The following is a 15,499-nucleotide window of genomic DNA, read 5'->3' as shown; positions in this document are numbered from 1 at the left end:
GCCCGGCGGCCGCGGGCGGGGCAAGGGCCTGAAGCAGCGCGGCCGCGCCCCCCCGCGTGCCCACACCGCGGCCCGGCATGCCTCCACGCCCGGCGGTTTTGTGCATAAGGAGTCACTTCGACTTCAGTCCGGCTCTGTGCGAGAACAGAGGCGTCTACTCGGATGCTGTCCTCACTTCAGCAGCAAGGCACGTCTACCTCCTGCTTCAGTAGCCACAATTGCTGCCCCGCCCCGCCCCCACGATGGGTAGACAAAAAAAAAGAAGTGGAATGTAAAGTTTTGGGGAGCGTCCTCTGATGGGTATGAAGATCGTTACCTCCAGCAACGCATTGGCTTCATAGAAAGGTTTTTGTGTCAGTCCGTTGTATAACGCTAGTTTTCTCAAGTTCCTACCTGTCTTTTTAAATAGGACTTTACTGCTGTTCTGACTCGCCCAAGATGTACATAGACAAATAATGGAAGCCCCTGAATACCTTGATTTGGATGAAATCGATTTTAGTGATGACATCTCTGTAAGTATAAGTCTTATTTTATCTGTTCCAAGGGCTACAATTGTTAGGTGTCTCAGTCATACAGTTTTGGTGGTGGTGGCCAAACCCTGCTTTGCCCTTATGCATGGGGATACCTTATTGTACTTGTTATCTATTATATGTTATATTGTTGTGGGTCACTTGAATTGAGACCATTTGTTTGCTTATCTACAAGATCTGCCCTTTCTAGTGTTGACCAGGTCAGAAGTCCAGCAGGGTTTTTGCTGTGCGTGTGTATTTCTTTTTGTTTTGGGTATTTTTTTTTTGTAAATGTGCAGCTTTTATGGTGTAACTAGAATCAGAAGGGTTTCCAAGTATTTTAAAGACAATGTCAGTCTTGGGACTGCTCTTAAAATAATTCTAGTTTGAATTATTATAAGCAAAAATATTGCTCTTCTGAGGTTATAGACAGATGTAACAATTGTATCAATATCAAAGTATGCCAGTACAAGCTGTTATGATACAAGGTTAAATCTGTATGATCCTCCTTCACTCAGGGTTAAAGTTAGGGCAATTTAATTAACTTTTACCTCCTTGGGATCATGCAGATGTAACCATTAGAGCATAGCAGCTGCTGCACACTCCCAACCAGCAGCTTGCCTTCCTCTTTTAAAACCCCTACAATTAGTGTTTGTCTGCACCTTGAAGTATGCACTTTCCAGCTCTTACAGGAACCACTGAAACACTTCATTCCTTCTTTCTAATTATACTTCTGCTACAAGTGTTCCTGTTTTATGAGTGAACCTGTTGTTTATATACCAAATGCCTGTTTAATGAGGGCAGTTTAACATGCACATAATTCTGATGTAAATTACGTTTATTAATTTGATTTGCAGGTCACCTGTGCTGTCACTGACAAAGTGAAGCCTGCATATCCAAGACTCTTATAAACTTCTCTTACAGAGGGTCTCATTTTCCCTGCTCTAGTTTATGCTGCATAGTGTTGCCTGCAGCAATATAAATGTATCCTCATTAAAAACTGCTCTGCAAAGCAATGCTGTCTCTGTGAGCAAAGGAAACCCTTGGCTGGTAGCTAGCAGAAGGTGGAAGTAGACATACCCACACCTTCTGCTAGATGCTATGGCCCCTTCAGCACCTGGTACCTGTCTAGGGTGCACTTCATGCCCTGCCAGCGGGGCTGCAGGCAGAGCTGTGTGGTGGCACCAATTGCTTTATGGGCATGAACAGCGCTTTGGCAGCTTACCCATGGCAGGTGCTCTTTGCTGTCAGAATTTCCAGTGACAGACACAGTCATGGGTAGGTGAGGCTAGTGTTTGGGTAGGCAGTCCTTTTGAAAAGCTCCATGTTTTCTATTCCCATACAGCTTCCTTTTAAAAGGCATTTTATTTTTACCATTTTTTACAATGGCTTCTAATTAAATGGGGATAAATTACAAGATAAGGCCCCAGTTGAGAGGATAGGTTTTTCTGGACAGCTGTCTTGTTTATATCTATTACCTACTAGCTTGGGTGTCTCAAACTCACCTGCCCTCCCCAAGCCTGACCCAAACCAGAGGGCTCCTCACAGGCCAGATCTGGACCAAGATCTGGTGGTGGGATGAGCAGCAGTGGCAACAGCGCAGGGGTTAACATAGCCATTGCTTGCCACCTGCCACTGACACATCCCCAGTGGGCTCTATACTCTGGATTTTGGTGATGGGCCCTGCCCTGACTCATCCCACACCTAAATCTCCAGCGTCTCTAGGAACCCCATGGGCCAGAAGACGCTGCTCCATGGACTGGATTTGGCCCACAGGCCATGTTTGACATCCCTATGCTGAATCATGTCCCCATATGTGTTTCTAGGCACAATTTTACAAATTCTTTGTGAAGAATAGATTTAGATCCAAAGTTGATTAAGTAATGACTAAAAATTGTTAAAACGTGATGAGTATTCTTGTGGCCCAGTGAAGTGATATGATGGTCTCAGCCCATTTCTGAGTGGACAGGTATACGCATCAGAAAGTCATTCTTTCAGCTGAGTTCCTTGTCAGACAACTCAGCCAGGGGTCACAGGTTTTTGTGGGCACCGAGATTGCCCATGGCATCTAGGAGCTATTTTATATTACTAAGGGGGAAAAATATTTTAAATTTTTTTTTGATTGTACATGGGTTCCTGAATAAAGAGAAACTCTAAATTTTTCTTCTGTTTTTCAAACTCTTAAGCTACCATGATTTAAGTGCCACATATCACAGATTTGTGTGCAGGTTAAATAACAGAGTAGAGTTACGTGACCTTTATTTAAATTACACACACACACATCATTATGTTCAAAATGACATTAAGTATTGGAGTTACATGCTTTCATTTATTAGTAGTAGTAGTAGTAGTAGTATTGTGAGAGAGCAAGGTACAATCCCCCAAAAGAGCAGGAACAGGATAAAAGTGACTTGGTGGGCGCATCTACATGTGCAGGTAATGCACTTGAATTTTCAGCGCAGAAAATTCAGGCTCATTAAAGCACTCCCCAGCGCATGTCTATATGTGTGCCCCCATCAGAAGTAAATTGAACCCAACAGGAGCAGCCCAGTCCAGGGCTTATCCTGCTCTGCTCTGCCACCCTGCAGCAGCCAGGGGGAGCTCCAGACTCCCCCAGGTGCCAGCCCCAGGGACATGGAGGCTTAGCCACAAGCTCCAGAGGGCAGGGAGAGCTGTCCCAGCTCAGCAGGAAGCTGCTTCTCAGCCACTTGGAGATCTTGAACTGTCCTGATCTCCATGGGGTAGAGAGAGCTGTCATGGCCAGCAGGCAGATGCCTGGGAGCTGTGACGGTCTCCTGTCCCTTGCTGCCTAGGCTGATCAGGAGCAAATTGCTCCTGGTCAGTGTCTACACGTGCAGTAAGGTGCATTAGTTAATGCACTATTTTTATAGTACCTCTATCTACAAACACTAGAAAATGGTGCATTAGACTAATATACTGTGCAGTAATAGCTGCACATGTGTAGACAGTGATGGTTTACTGTGTGCATTAGATTAATTTAATGGACAGTAAAGCATCTCTTGTAGACACACCCACTCTGTAATTAAAAAGTTGTATTTGATCTCTGATATGCCTTTTTAAAAGTCAGGGTGCACAGCTTTAACCTGCCACTTTTCCTTGGCAGAAACATTCATAAAATCAGTCCTGTTATTTAATTTTAATCTGTTTTAATCATTACTTGGTGATTTCTATGTTCATTAATTAAAATGCAAACCGTCTATTGCGCACCCATGTTATACGGATTAACATTACACATATTACTGATTATTGTAACACAGAGGTTATAGCAAATATGCCAATCGGATCCAGGGCCCCTTGGATTAGATGTGGAATAACATGCAGGAAGACAGTATATTCCCTAATGATCTTAAAGCAGGGGTTGGCAATTATTTTGGCTCAAGGGTCACTTAGGGAGTTTTAATGAGCTGTGGTTGCTTGGGTCTGCACCCCTGCCTCCACCGCTACTCCCGCCACAGTTCACCAAAATTCCCAAAGTGGCCCCTGTGGGCAGCTGGAGTGGGGTTGTGGGTGAACAGGGAACAGTATGTGGGAGCAGGATAGGCTGATGGGGCTTGGGCCGAGGCTGAGCTGGGGCTTGTGGGGCAGTAACAATGCAGGGCCAGGACCAGAGCAGAGCCTCAATCCACTGCCCACTTGCCCCTGTGATAGGCACTAGTTCTGCAGGCAGAGGAGTACAGGGAGTAGATCACAGCTCTGCCGTGGGTCCTGGTCTCACATTGTCAGTGCCCAGCGATGTCGGGGTCTCCATGGTGACTGGCTAGGACCCGTGCAGGCAGGGTGGGCAGCCAGGCAGACAGGATGGGGCCATAAGCAGGAAGAGAGCTCCATCCGGGAGCAGGACAGGTGTGTGGGGCCAGACCTGGGATCTTGGTTGGTGACAACATGGGGCTGGGTTCTGGGATAGAGCCACAATCTGCTCCCTGCACGTCCCTAGCTGCAGAACGAGTACCCATCACAGGGCCATGCAGGCAGCAGATTGCAGCTTTGCCCTGGGCCCTGGCGTTTTGCTCGTACTGCCGTGCAATCCCAATCCCCAGCCCCACCCATGCATCCTGCTCCTTGATGCCACTCCATGCCCCTGGCTGTGGGTGTGGGGTAGATGGGCGGGCGTGCCTGGGCAGTGAGCCTGGGTCCAGCAATAGCAGCTGGAAGGAGTCACCGCTGGAGCTGCTGGGAAACAGAGTCTGGTTGCTGTGCTGCCCAGCCCCGCTGTATGCCATGGGGCTGTGGGACCAACCACATGTGCCAAGACTCAGGATACAGTTTAACCCATAGAAGAGCTACATTAAGGCAGTTGTAAGTTTGTGATGGTTGCAGGGTAGCTGTTACTCGCTTGATGATTTGACTCATCTTGAATGATCAGCCTTTTCTCCTAGTTACCTTTAATTATTGCTCGCTCTAATAATACATGATTGGCCTGGAGGGGGTGGTTACAATAGACTATACAATGAATGTGAGCCAACACTGTATTCTTGTTGCAATAAAGACAACGGCATATTTGGTTCTATTGACAGGAATGTCTCTTGCAAATCGAGGGAAGTGATTTTACCACACTATTTGGCACTGGTGAGGGTCCATCTGGAGTACTGTGTCATTCTCGACCTGGATGCCAGGCCATTCTGGGGTGCCATGAGCCTCTTCCAGGGGTACAGCAACATGAGTGCTGCCATAGCCAGGCTAAACTTCCCCACATCCTTTCTGGAGAAGGATATCAGGCAGTAGCTGTGGCTGGAGCCTATGTTCTTCCTGCAGTCCTTCCTGGTCTGACCGCACATGTTCCTCCCATGCATGCTGATCACAGCCATTGGTGTCCACAGTTTGTTTCCTCACAATCATACCATCCGCCTACTGTTTTCTCTTGGGTTATGGCCGCCATTATTTTTTGGTCTGTTGTTTTAATATGTGCACAAATTAATTCTGTATTAATTAAAGCAGTGTTTCCCAAATAGTGTGGCATGACCCTGGAGGGGGCACAGAACATTTCTGTGGTGGATGCAACTAGAGGCAAGGGGAATGTGCAACAGGGGAAGTGGTGGTGGCAAGTGGTATTAATGGGAATTGGCAGCATAGAAAATAGGCAGCAAGGGAAGTAGCAGTGGTCAGGGGAAATGGTAACGGTTAGTGGCAGCTGAAGTACGGGAGTGTGAGTGGCCTGCTGTATTCTGGTAGAGTGTAAACTCAAAAGATTTGGGAGGCACTGTATTGAAGGGGAAAAAATAAAAGTGCTGATGTAGCACCGAGCTTTTGGGCAAGTTTTTTATTTATTGTTGTCAATTCATATTCATCTCTTAAGCTTATGTGGACTTTTGGATCAGAGGTACTATATAAATAAGCTTTTTTTAGAGTGCCTTGCTAATCCATAACTGCCTCATTCCTGACCTTCAGCACCCTCAGTGATGCTGGACACAAATTGTCAGTTTGCTAAATTGTGTGAGAGCTCTCTGAAGCAGGCAGAAGTCCAACAGATAAGACCACCCTATTCATTTTTAGTTATGAACTGAGCTAGGGTTTGTAACTGTGTCCCTGGAGGAGAATTTGTAGTGCTCTTTGTCTTACTGCCAGAACAGTATGTATATGGTAGTACTTTTTGGCTGTTACTGTTTTGCTTGTTATAAAGCTTTTTGTAAATAGCTACCCTTGAAAAATATCCAGAAAAAGGACATTACTGCCTGCTTACAAATCCATAAAATGAATTTAAAAAAATTAAAATTTCAAAACTTTTATTTAAAATGTTTAAACTTTGGCGTACTAATGCACCTATAACTTTAATTCCCAAGCTATCTCTGATTGTTTGTTTTTAAACAATACTTAATATCCAGTTTTAAGGCAATATATCAAGGAAAGGGTTTAGTGTCAATTCAGTACTGTAAATAGTGGACCTTAATTTGGAACCAAAATTAAATTTTACTTAAGTTGATTTAATGCAAATGGAAAAATTGCTGCATTTTTCCAGTCTAGAAAGTAAACAACATTGCCCTTTTCTAGATAAAAAGGACCATAATGTTAGTAACATCTGAAAAAAAATTTTTTATAATAACCTTGCTTCATCCAAATAACAATGCAGAAGAAAGGAGTTTCATATTGGAAAAATGTAATACAATAGCTGAAGTCATTAGTTGCATCTGCACACGCACATTATTGTGGAGTTGGCTAATTAGTGACACAGTAAAGTGTCACCATCTACACGTGCACTTGTATTTGGGCGTAATAAACTAATTAACTCCACTGTAGGATAGTACTGTCAGGGACAAATACTATCCTATGGTGGAGTAGTTTCGTGCACCAAAAGGCGTGTGTAAACAGTGACTGAGGATGGCTGGGGCACAGGGTGCTACAGTGCAGGAGCTGCCTGTTGGCAAGTCCCACACTGTAGCACCCTCATGCCCTAGCCAGCCCCTCCATGGCACACTGAGCCAGGTCAGAGCAGCCCTGGACTGGCAAGCTGACTCCTGAGGTCACCTGCCAGCCTGAGCTGCTCTGCACCCTGGCTCATTGTGCTACAGTCCATTGTGCATGTGTAAACACGCCCAGGAGCAATAAATTCTGCCATGAACTGTGCTAGAGTTTATCGCTACATGCTAATTGCATGTATTAATGTACCTATTGAGAGTTTTCCCACTGGTTCTGTGAAAGCAGGACAAGATCTCTGATCTTTTCAGTGGTCACCATGGACTTGATTCTGTGAGGTTCAGTGCCATTGAGGGGTTGGGCAACTCTTATGAAATACTTATTGCCTTAACTTTTCTTCATTGAAAGGGAGAAATGCTTTTTTTTTTATTGAGTTAAAGATTAATAAGTACCCAAAATTATCACTATACATTTCACCTTATTTTATTTTAAAACCATTTGTAAACCATTTCTTTTATGTCTCTGTGCTGCTACATATAACTTTCCTTCCACCTAGTTTTTTCTTTCGGTTATTGTTGAGCTGCAGGTGAATCTTAAGCATGAGTTACATTGCATGGAAGATGCTTGCTAAAGAGTGTGAGGGAAGTGTATGTTTCCTGTGTAGATGTGAATGCTTAAATGTGACTGTATTAAAATATCAAAACCATGTTGAATGCAAAGATTTTAGATTTTTTTAATTCCTTAAGACTTTGTGGTCCCTTGTCACTTGAATAATGGTTGGTTATTTAACCAAGGAGGTTGTATTTTAGTGATGTGTGCCCACAGATGTATAGTTTATTTCAGAGAAAAACAGGGCTCAGCCGGATTCTCATTTAATTCTTAGAAATCTTTTGCTTTTCCTTATCTTTACTAGCTGTTAATATTCTTTTTCCACCTCAGACATGCAAAGATTTTATATTAAGACCTGGTCAGCAGGGATCCTTGTTTTCTCTGATAAAAAATGGACAATTCTCTGATAACCCCAAAAGCCTTGATTTTTAAATGAATGCCCCCCCATAACTTCCCCAGCCTTGCTGGTGCCTCTCACTCCCTTCTCACTGTCCCCTGGTCTTGCTGGTACCCCTTGCCCCCCACCCACAGCTTCTGCTCCCCCAGCCCTGCTGGAGGGGAGTCCCAGTTCCCAGGGCTATGGGGCCAGGGACCCAGGTCCACAGCCCTCGGCCCCAGGCAGGAGGCAGTGGCTGCTGCAGCAGAATGAAGCCCGGCTCCCTGCCTGCTGCGGGCTGAGGGGAGCTGCTCCTTGCTCTGGCATGCACTCCCGAGAGGTAGGGGGAGAACAGTGCCCCCCAGATCTGTGTGTGAGGTGGGGGGGCTGCACACTGCCCACTGTGGGCTCCAGCCCTGCTGCACTCCCCTGGTGCCTCCAGAGCCTGGCTTCTGTGACCCAGCCCTGCAGGGAACAGGAGAGTCACGCAGGAACGTGGCTGTCTGCCACTGTGGCTGCCTGCCACTGTGAGCTCCACACTGCTCTAGTGAGATGGCCCCTGCCTGCGTGCCTGCAATGGGGGTGGCAGTGCAGGGTTGCGCATGGGATGGGGGCAGCGCAGAGCTCTCTGCAGCAGGCAGCTTCCTGTGTGGCTCTGGTGTTCCCTGCAGCTCTGGGTCACACATGCTGGGCTGTAGAGGCCCCAAGGGAGGGCAGCAGGGCAGGGAGCATGATCCTGAAGCAGGTAGTGCACACCCCCTACCCTGCACACGGGATGTGGGGGGCACAGGTCCCCTCTTGCCCCCCAGGAGTGTACACTGCTGTGGGAAGCAGCCCCCCAAGCCCACAGTGCACAGCCTGCCCCACCCCCACCTCATGCACAGATGTGGGAGACGCAGGTCCACCTGCCCCTCTGGGAGTGCACACAGTGGGGGGGGGCCGGCCCCATCCCCCCCACTCCCCAAACAAGCCATCCACAGCCCCATCCCACTCCCTGCTGGCATGCATTGCAGCCCTGGGCCCTAAGCCCCAGGAAGTGCCTGGCTGGGCAGGAGCCCCAGCCCAGCTCTGCTCAACTGCCTGCTTCCCTCCCTCCCTATGGGGACATCAATCCACACCAGTTTACATGCAGGAGCTGCTCTCTAGGCTGCCTGGGGCCATGTGCAGATATATGCACATAGAACCCCCTGCCTGACTGCGTTCTTCCTGCTCCCCACACCCCCCAGCCCCTTGCAGGCTGGAACTCTGCCTGCTTGCAGATGGCTGGCTGCAAAACTGCAAAATCCACAGGTTTGTCCAGTAAAATGAGAAATCCACGTTTGCCTCCAGTAAAAGGTAAAATCTGCAGTTTACTCTGTTTTTCAGTGGGGAAGCAGAAAACCTGGATCTCTGCTGATCAGGTAATGTGCTGAATGCCCTCTATTTTAGGGACAGTTGAGGACACTCAGCACTTCTCAGCATCTTGTGTCTACATGTTTGAGAAGAAAAAAATACACTGTTGCCAAGCAAGCCAGTTCAGTAACATGCTTCTGTTTGACAACTTGGTTTGGGTCAAACTTACAATAGTTCATTTTCTGGATTAGTAAAGGCCAGAGTACAGTGCATCTATTAGATAAAGAAAAAATAATCCTTGGTTCTTATCTCTGCCAAAAACAAATCTATTATGATAACTGTTCATGTGTGTGCCCTTTGACATTTCACGTAAGTGCTTATTGGCTCAGTTTTATAGGGATTAATACTATATATTTAAAAGATAGGAATAGTGATGCTTAATCAGTGCATTATAAAATCATGAAAAGTGGAAAATAATGTCATTAAAATATTATGTAGGTCCAAAATGGCAGGCTGGTTAATGAATGGGGGCTCCACCCTTGTCAGCATAACAGTTGGGCCCACTGAATAACACTGAAATTCTGCCTGGAGGAAAGCTTAATAACCAGAGTTGGTGGATCAGAACTGAAACTAGAGAATGAGAGAAAATAGTTGTAGTGGGAAGATGTGACAATAGCTTGTGTTTTAGCAGCTAGGAAAAGTTCACTATGCAGGATAATTTGTTACCTCCTGGCAGCTCTGTAGTTTCTCAGTTAAAATTCAGTTGTGTATCAACCACAAAAGGCAGATGGTAGAAATGTATATTTGCAGACGAGTGACTGGTGCCTCCTGAATCTGGGGGGGCACCTGCAGAAGCTGCTGACAGTGGTGGCCCTGCCGGAGGGGCACTGGCCCCACTGACAGCATCAGTGTTGGCCGTCGGGGGGGGCACCAGCCCCGACGGGGGGGCATGTGCACCCCCTACCAGTCACCTATGTTTGCAGAAGTCTTTTTGAGGATGGAGGTGAGTTGGCGGAAATCTGCTAATGAAATCAAATATATATTATCAACGACAATCAAATTTATAATGCATGTAATAGATTTTCTTGTTGGTAACTGAATACACTTTGATGCAGTGTAGAACCAACCAGAAAGAAAATGTTGTCCTTTCAAGAAAGAGTAGAAAAAAAAGAGAACATTTTTTTTGCACCCTGCTTAACAAAACACATAGCAGTAGACTACGAAGGACCTAATTCTAATTGAATTATAGACTTTGTAATAGCTTAACCTCTACCAGCTGGTTTTGTAAAGCTATCATACTCCTTGGACATGAACTGCTTCTCAAGAATTTTATTATACCAGTTCATCATTACCTTCTAATTTGTATACTGAAATAGCAAAATGTATAGGTTAACAGTTTAATTTGTACTAAAAATAACAAAAAATTATATGCTACTCCTGTAATTTATTTATTTTTTATTTCATTGATGTCTATGCTGTTCTACCCCAAGAGCTCAGGGTGACTTACAATATGAAGTCATAAAAACTAGGCAGATAAAATGATAATAATAGAACAGGTCCTCAAAGAATATCAAAAGGTTAACCTCGCCTGCTGAAAGCCTGCTAAAAGGTCTTACACTGCTTCTGAAAGATAGTCAGGCTTGGGCTCTGGTGGGCATAAAGAAGAGCGACTCCCAAAAATGACCTCCCGCATATTTTGGCCAACTAAATTGGGTGCACAGATGGTACTTGCAGGAGGTTGTTCTTGGCTGACATTAAGGACCATGATGAAGCATAAGGGAGAAGACAGTCCCTTAGGTATGAGGGTCTAGAGCATTTAGGGCTTGAGTGTGTTTTTGTGTATAACTTACTGGTAGATTTAGTAATATCTTTCTCTCTTCATCCATCATATGTTTCGTTTGACTAATTAGCTCCACAGTAAAGCATCACCATCCACATGTGTGCTGGTAGTAGGGCCCAGTAAATTCGCTAACTCCACCATAAGATAGTACTGTCAAGGACAGTATTATCTTACATCACAATACTTTAATTCCTCCTAAATGCACATGTAGATGGTGATGGGATGGCTGGCGCATGAGGGTGCTAAATTGTGGGGGCTGCCTGTCACGTAGCCCTACATTTTAGCACCCTTGTGCCTCAGCCAGCTCCTCTGGAGCCTGAGGCTGCTCCACCCCAGTTCAAATTTCTGCCACCCTGGGCGCATGTGCAGATGCTGTGCCCAGGAGAAGCTGACTCTGACGTAAACTGCACTCGAGTTTATCATATTTCCTTAATAGCATATGTAGATGTACCCACAATTAACAAACCATCAACAAGACAGCAAACCTGCTACAATAAACTACTTTCTTTTGTGGGGAAAGCTGCTGTGGTTTTATATGTAGTGTTCTGCTTCATCTGTCAGTAGCACACTAGGTAAAAATATCCCTTCCTTTAAGAACATGTGGTATTTATACATTCATGAACATTTGAGGTTATATTAATCCTATTATTTTCAAGTTTACTCCTTTTTTTTAATAGTTGTTTTAAATGTGTAAAAGCAATTGATTTTTTTCAAAAGCATAATGGTTTGTAGATATTCATTGGTTTGAACATAAATTCTTTTAACACTCTAGCATTAGATTAAGAATGGTTTTATACTGAGTAACCAGATTTCTGTTTGTGGGAAATTGTCCTTTTATAATGTTGGATCATGTCTGATTGAAGGCATTCCATAAGATTATAAGGAAATGATTCCAGCTTAGTCAGATACATATGTCATCTTTATTTTTTTCTGTTTTCAAGTTGAATACAGAAAATAACTTGCTGATCAACATCAGGTGTATCCTCTGACTTCAAAGTATTAATACATGGGGAGGGTTTGGGGGGGTTGTGTTTTTTTTGGTGGGGGGCATTTAATAAAACCCTGTTTTGGAGGAAAGGATCTTATGTGTGCATCTGAAATGAAATCTTTAAAATGCTAGTATAGGAGAGCATACATATAGATTGTCATAAAGTTACATTTCATTATCTTTAAAATGAGTCTTGTTTAAAACAGGCAGGCTTGCAAGATCAGATCATGCAAGAGGCATAATAAGTAGGGTTTTTTTGCGGCCTGGGCATCCCTGGCAGTGGACTGCCAATCATGCATCCCCCTCAAAGTCAGGTCTAGAGGCTAGTACCCTGTTTACCCACCCCTCACAATGTTACTGCTGTACAAAATAGTGACCAAAGTAAGGCTTTGGTTTTTACAATATAGCCCATATACATCCTCCATTTTAATATAGTAATGGAGCTGATAGAAACTATGAATATATGAGAAGCCATCATGATGCAAGCAGTCACAGCCCATATCAGTGATAAATTCCAGGAAGAAAATGCTTTTGTTTGATAGCAAATGTATTTTGGAATCTGGGAAAAGGGTTTTTTTGGGGGGTGGGGTTCCACATATAGCTGCCACTGGATTCATTTTAGGCTGATTAGGGACAGCCTTCAGGTTACAGTTTGTCAAATTTTGAACATCTGAATATTTAAAATGAGAATCCCTGCTATTGAAGTACTTTTCTGATATATCATTTTAATGGAAAAATGTGTACTTTGTATGTATTGTCTCCTTCACTCTTTCAGTACTCTATAACATCTCTCAAGACCATCCCAGAATTATGTAGAAGGTGTGATCCCCAAAATGAAGACAAACCAGGTATGCTGCCCATTTTTGTTCACCCATCCTCTTCCTGCTTCCCTTTTATATATAAAAAAAAAAAAAAAAAAAAGCAAGTCTTTACCTTCTGGTAGGATTCTTTTATTTTGTTTTCTTTTATTTTTCTACTGCTTTATGGAAACATAGATATCCCCCCCGCCCCCCAAACAGATGTTAGTTCATTAGTGGGGAAAAGTTCCAAAAAAGGATTTGGCTGTATACAGATAAACATAGGGCTTCATCTCAGCAGCTCCAAACCACAGTATATGCAACAATTTACTTGAAAACCCGAGAAACCATTGGTGACAAGACATAATGATGTAGGCGCCAATGAAAAAATGTTGGATACATTTACTACCCATATGGCCATGACCAGTTTTGAGGGATGATGTTTTGCCAGAATCTGAAACCCTATCAAGGATGCTACAAGATATAATCTACTCTAAGTCATACTGCAACAGTTAAGATTAAAGCAGAGTTTTTTTAGTTTAATAGTGTAAACTAAATGAAGAGTCATGGTATATAGATGAGAACCAGCTGGGAACCTTTTCCCTCTACTGAAAAAAGTGCATTCAATGTTGTTTTTCATTCTGTAAATCAGATTAAGCCCCTTTTGTTTTTTTTCTCAGTGTGTTGACCAAAATGAATTGGTAAGAGTAATACTTTTGTGTTGAACTATGAAAAGTTTATTAGGCCTCTACCTGATGCCTTAAGTGTGCTTTCATTAATACTGTTGAATCTAAAAGTTACAGCTGAAACCTGAAATCTATGGGAAGATGAACAGCTTTAAGAACCATGCCATACTTTGGCAACTTTTATTTCTGTATTTCCTTTCACAGAGTTGTAAATTAACAAGGTTTGTGACTAAATTTGAAGCTTTCTAATAGCTTCTCCTCCTGCCAGAATCATTACGGGCTAACTTGTCACGGCCCTTATGCAGCTGTACTTGGGAATAGAGGGAAGCAAAACCCCTCTTACTTCTTTTCTCACCCTTTCTCAGATTGTAACAAGCTTCAGAGAGGAGGGAAGGGATTATTCACACACAACTTCCTGCTGCAAGCAATTGGGTACAGAAGGAGTGGAGAGTAGGAGCAGCCCACACAAACATATACGCTCACTAGCAAGAAGAGATGGTTATGGCCTGGTTCAGGATGTCAATTGCTGTACAAAAAGGGCCAAAGTAACTTTTACTCCTCACAGAGCAAGAAGGAGCAGGAACTGTAAATGCAACAAATCACAGTTCAAGCTTTGATCTGTCCCTTAATGCCCTTTAGTCAGAATGGAAAACTGAGCAGGTCTGCTCAACTCTTGTTTACAAAATCAGTTTCTCTCCTTTAAATTTGGGGCAAAGAGTTTGACAACATAATCCTATGTAAACTTATGACATAGGCTTGGGTATTTGTTATTGGTTTTTCCTAAATATCTTGGGATATTCATGGCTCAGTGCAGCTGTGAATATAGAAAATTGTACATACAGCTGGATTGTTTCAGGGTCTGTTACAGGAAGGTTTTTGGTTACTCCTGTGCAAACTTATTGTCTTCTGTAGGGATAGACAGAGGTAAATTTAGGCACTACTGGAAGAGAGTAATATGACTGAGTACCTATGTATGTAGTAGAATAAGAAACTGCGATTCTTTATTCTTGGCATGGGTACATAAGTGTAAAATATCAATAGAGCTACATCAGTTTACAGTAGCTAAGGATCTAGTCTGCTGTTTTCTCATAGTCACATTTGAGGTGGTCTCCATTTTTCCTGATTTGCAGAGCATAGAGAATCTGTTAAGTTCATAGATTCATCGATTGCAAGGGGCTTTGTAGATCTTCTAGTCTGACCCCCTGCCCTGGGCAGGAGAGAACTTGGCTCAAATGACCCCAGCCAGGTAAACGTCGAGCCTCCTCTTAAAGACCCCCAGGGTAGGAGCCATCACCACTTCCCTTGGAAGTTGGTTTCAGATCCTAGCCGCCCTGACTGTGAAGTAGTGCCTTCTAATGTCTAGTCTAAACCTACTCTCTAGCAACTTATGTCCGTTATTCCTTGTTACTCGAGGAGGTGCTCGGGGGAACAAGGTCTCTCCCAAACCCCACTGGTCCCCCTAGTAAGTTCTTCAAGTTGTGGTTGTTGTTATATTATTTCCACATAAACATAAGCTATATCCCAGACCTATAGACAGCATTTAAACAGCTGTAAATGAATGATAACCATATATGCCAGGGATATAGGTTGTAGCCATGTCGGTCTAAGGACAGAGGCAGACAAGGTTCTTTGAGTAGATATTGGATTTACCCAAACAACCTTGTATATATGCATTTTATTGACAGTTTAAATAATTATATACCGAACAGCTTTGCAGCTTTAGGAAAAGCTGGTCCAGTCCCCCAACTTTATTAAATACTCCTGTAGTTTGAAGGTCATATTTTCTTTTTAAAAATACTCAAAAGGGTAACTTGATAACACAACTAAGGGCACCTATACACGAGTACACGGAGGCTTGTTATTACAGTGCCTTGGAGGAGACTCTCCATATCAACCTTTGTGTCTCCTGTATCAGTGTCCCCACACTTCAAAATGGTGGCAGGGGCACTTTATCTAAAGCTCATCAAATAAGCTTTAGATAAAATGCCCCTGC

At 43.8% G+C, this 15,499-nt stretch overlaps 1 protein-coding gene across 3 annotated transcripts in view; it reads left to right on the top strand.

Moving 5' to 3' along the window:
- The first annotated feature begins 33 nt into the window (after nucleotides 1-33).
- The window catches only part of SNCAIP (synuclein alpha interacting protein), a 75,173-nt gene continuing 59,707 nt past the window's right edge, over nucleotides 34-15,499 (top strand). For 2 of the 3 annotated variants that reach the window (XM_006029020.3, XM_006029018.3), the window contains exons 1-3: nucleotides 34-300; nucleotides 410-512; nucleotides 12,799-12,871. In XM_006029020.3, the coding sequence (XP_006029082.1) occupies nucleotides 456-512; nucleotides 12,799-12,871 (130 nt within the window). In that variant the 5' untranslated portion in view covers nucleotides 34-300; nucleotides 410-455. The remainder of the gene's footprint in view (nucleotides 301-409; nucleotides 513-12,798; nucleotides 12,872-15,499) is intronic. The other variant, XM_006029019.3, reaches the window with a different exon arrangement.

The sequence above is a fragment of the Alligator sinensis genome, unplaced genomic scaffold (genome assembly GCF_000455745.1).
Source record: "Alligator sinensis unplaced genomic scaffold, ASM45574v1 scaffold1451_1, whole genome shotgun sequence".
In the NCBI taxonomy this organism is placed as follows: domain Eukaryota; kingdom Metazoa; phylum Chordata; order Crocodylia; family Alligatoridae; genus Alligator; species Alligator sinensis.
The sequence above is the reverse complement of the archived record's forward strand: the minus strand, read 5'-3'. Positions and strand labels throughout refer to the sequence as shown.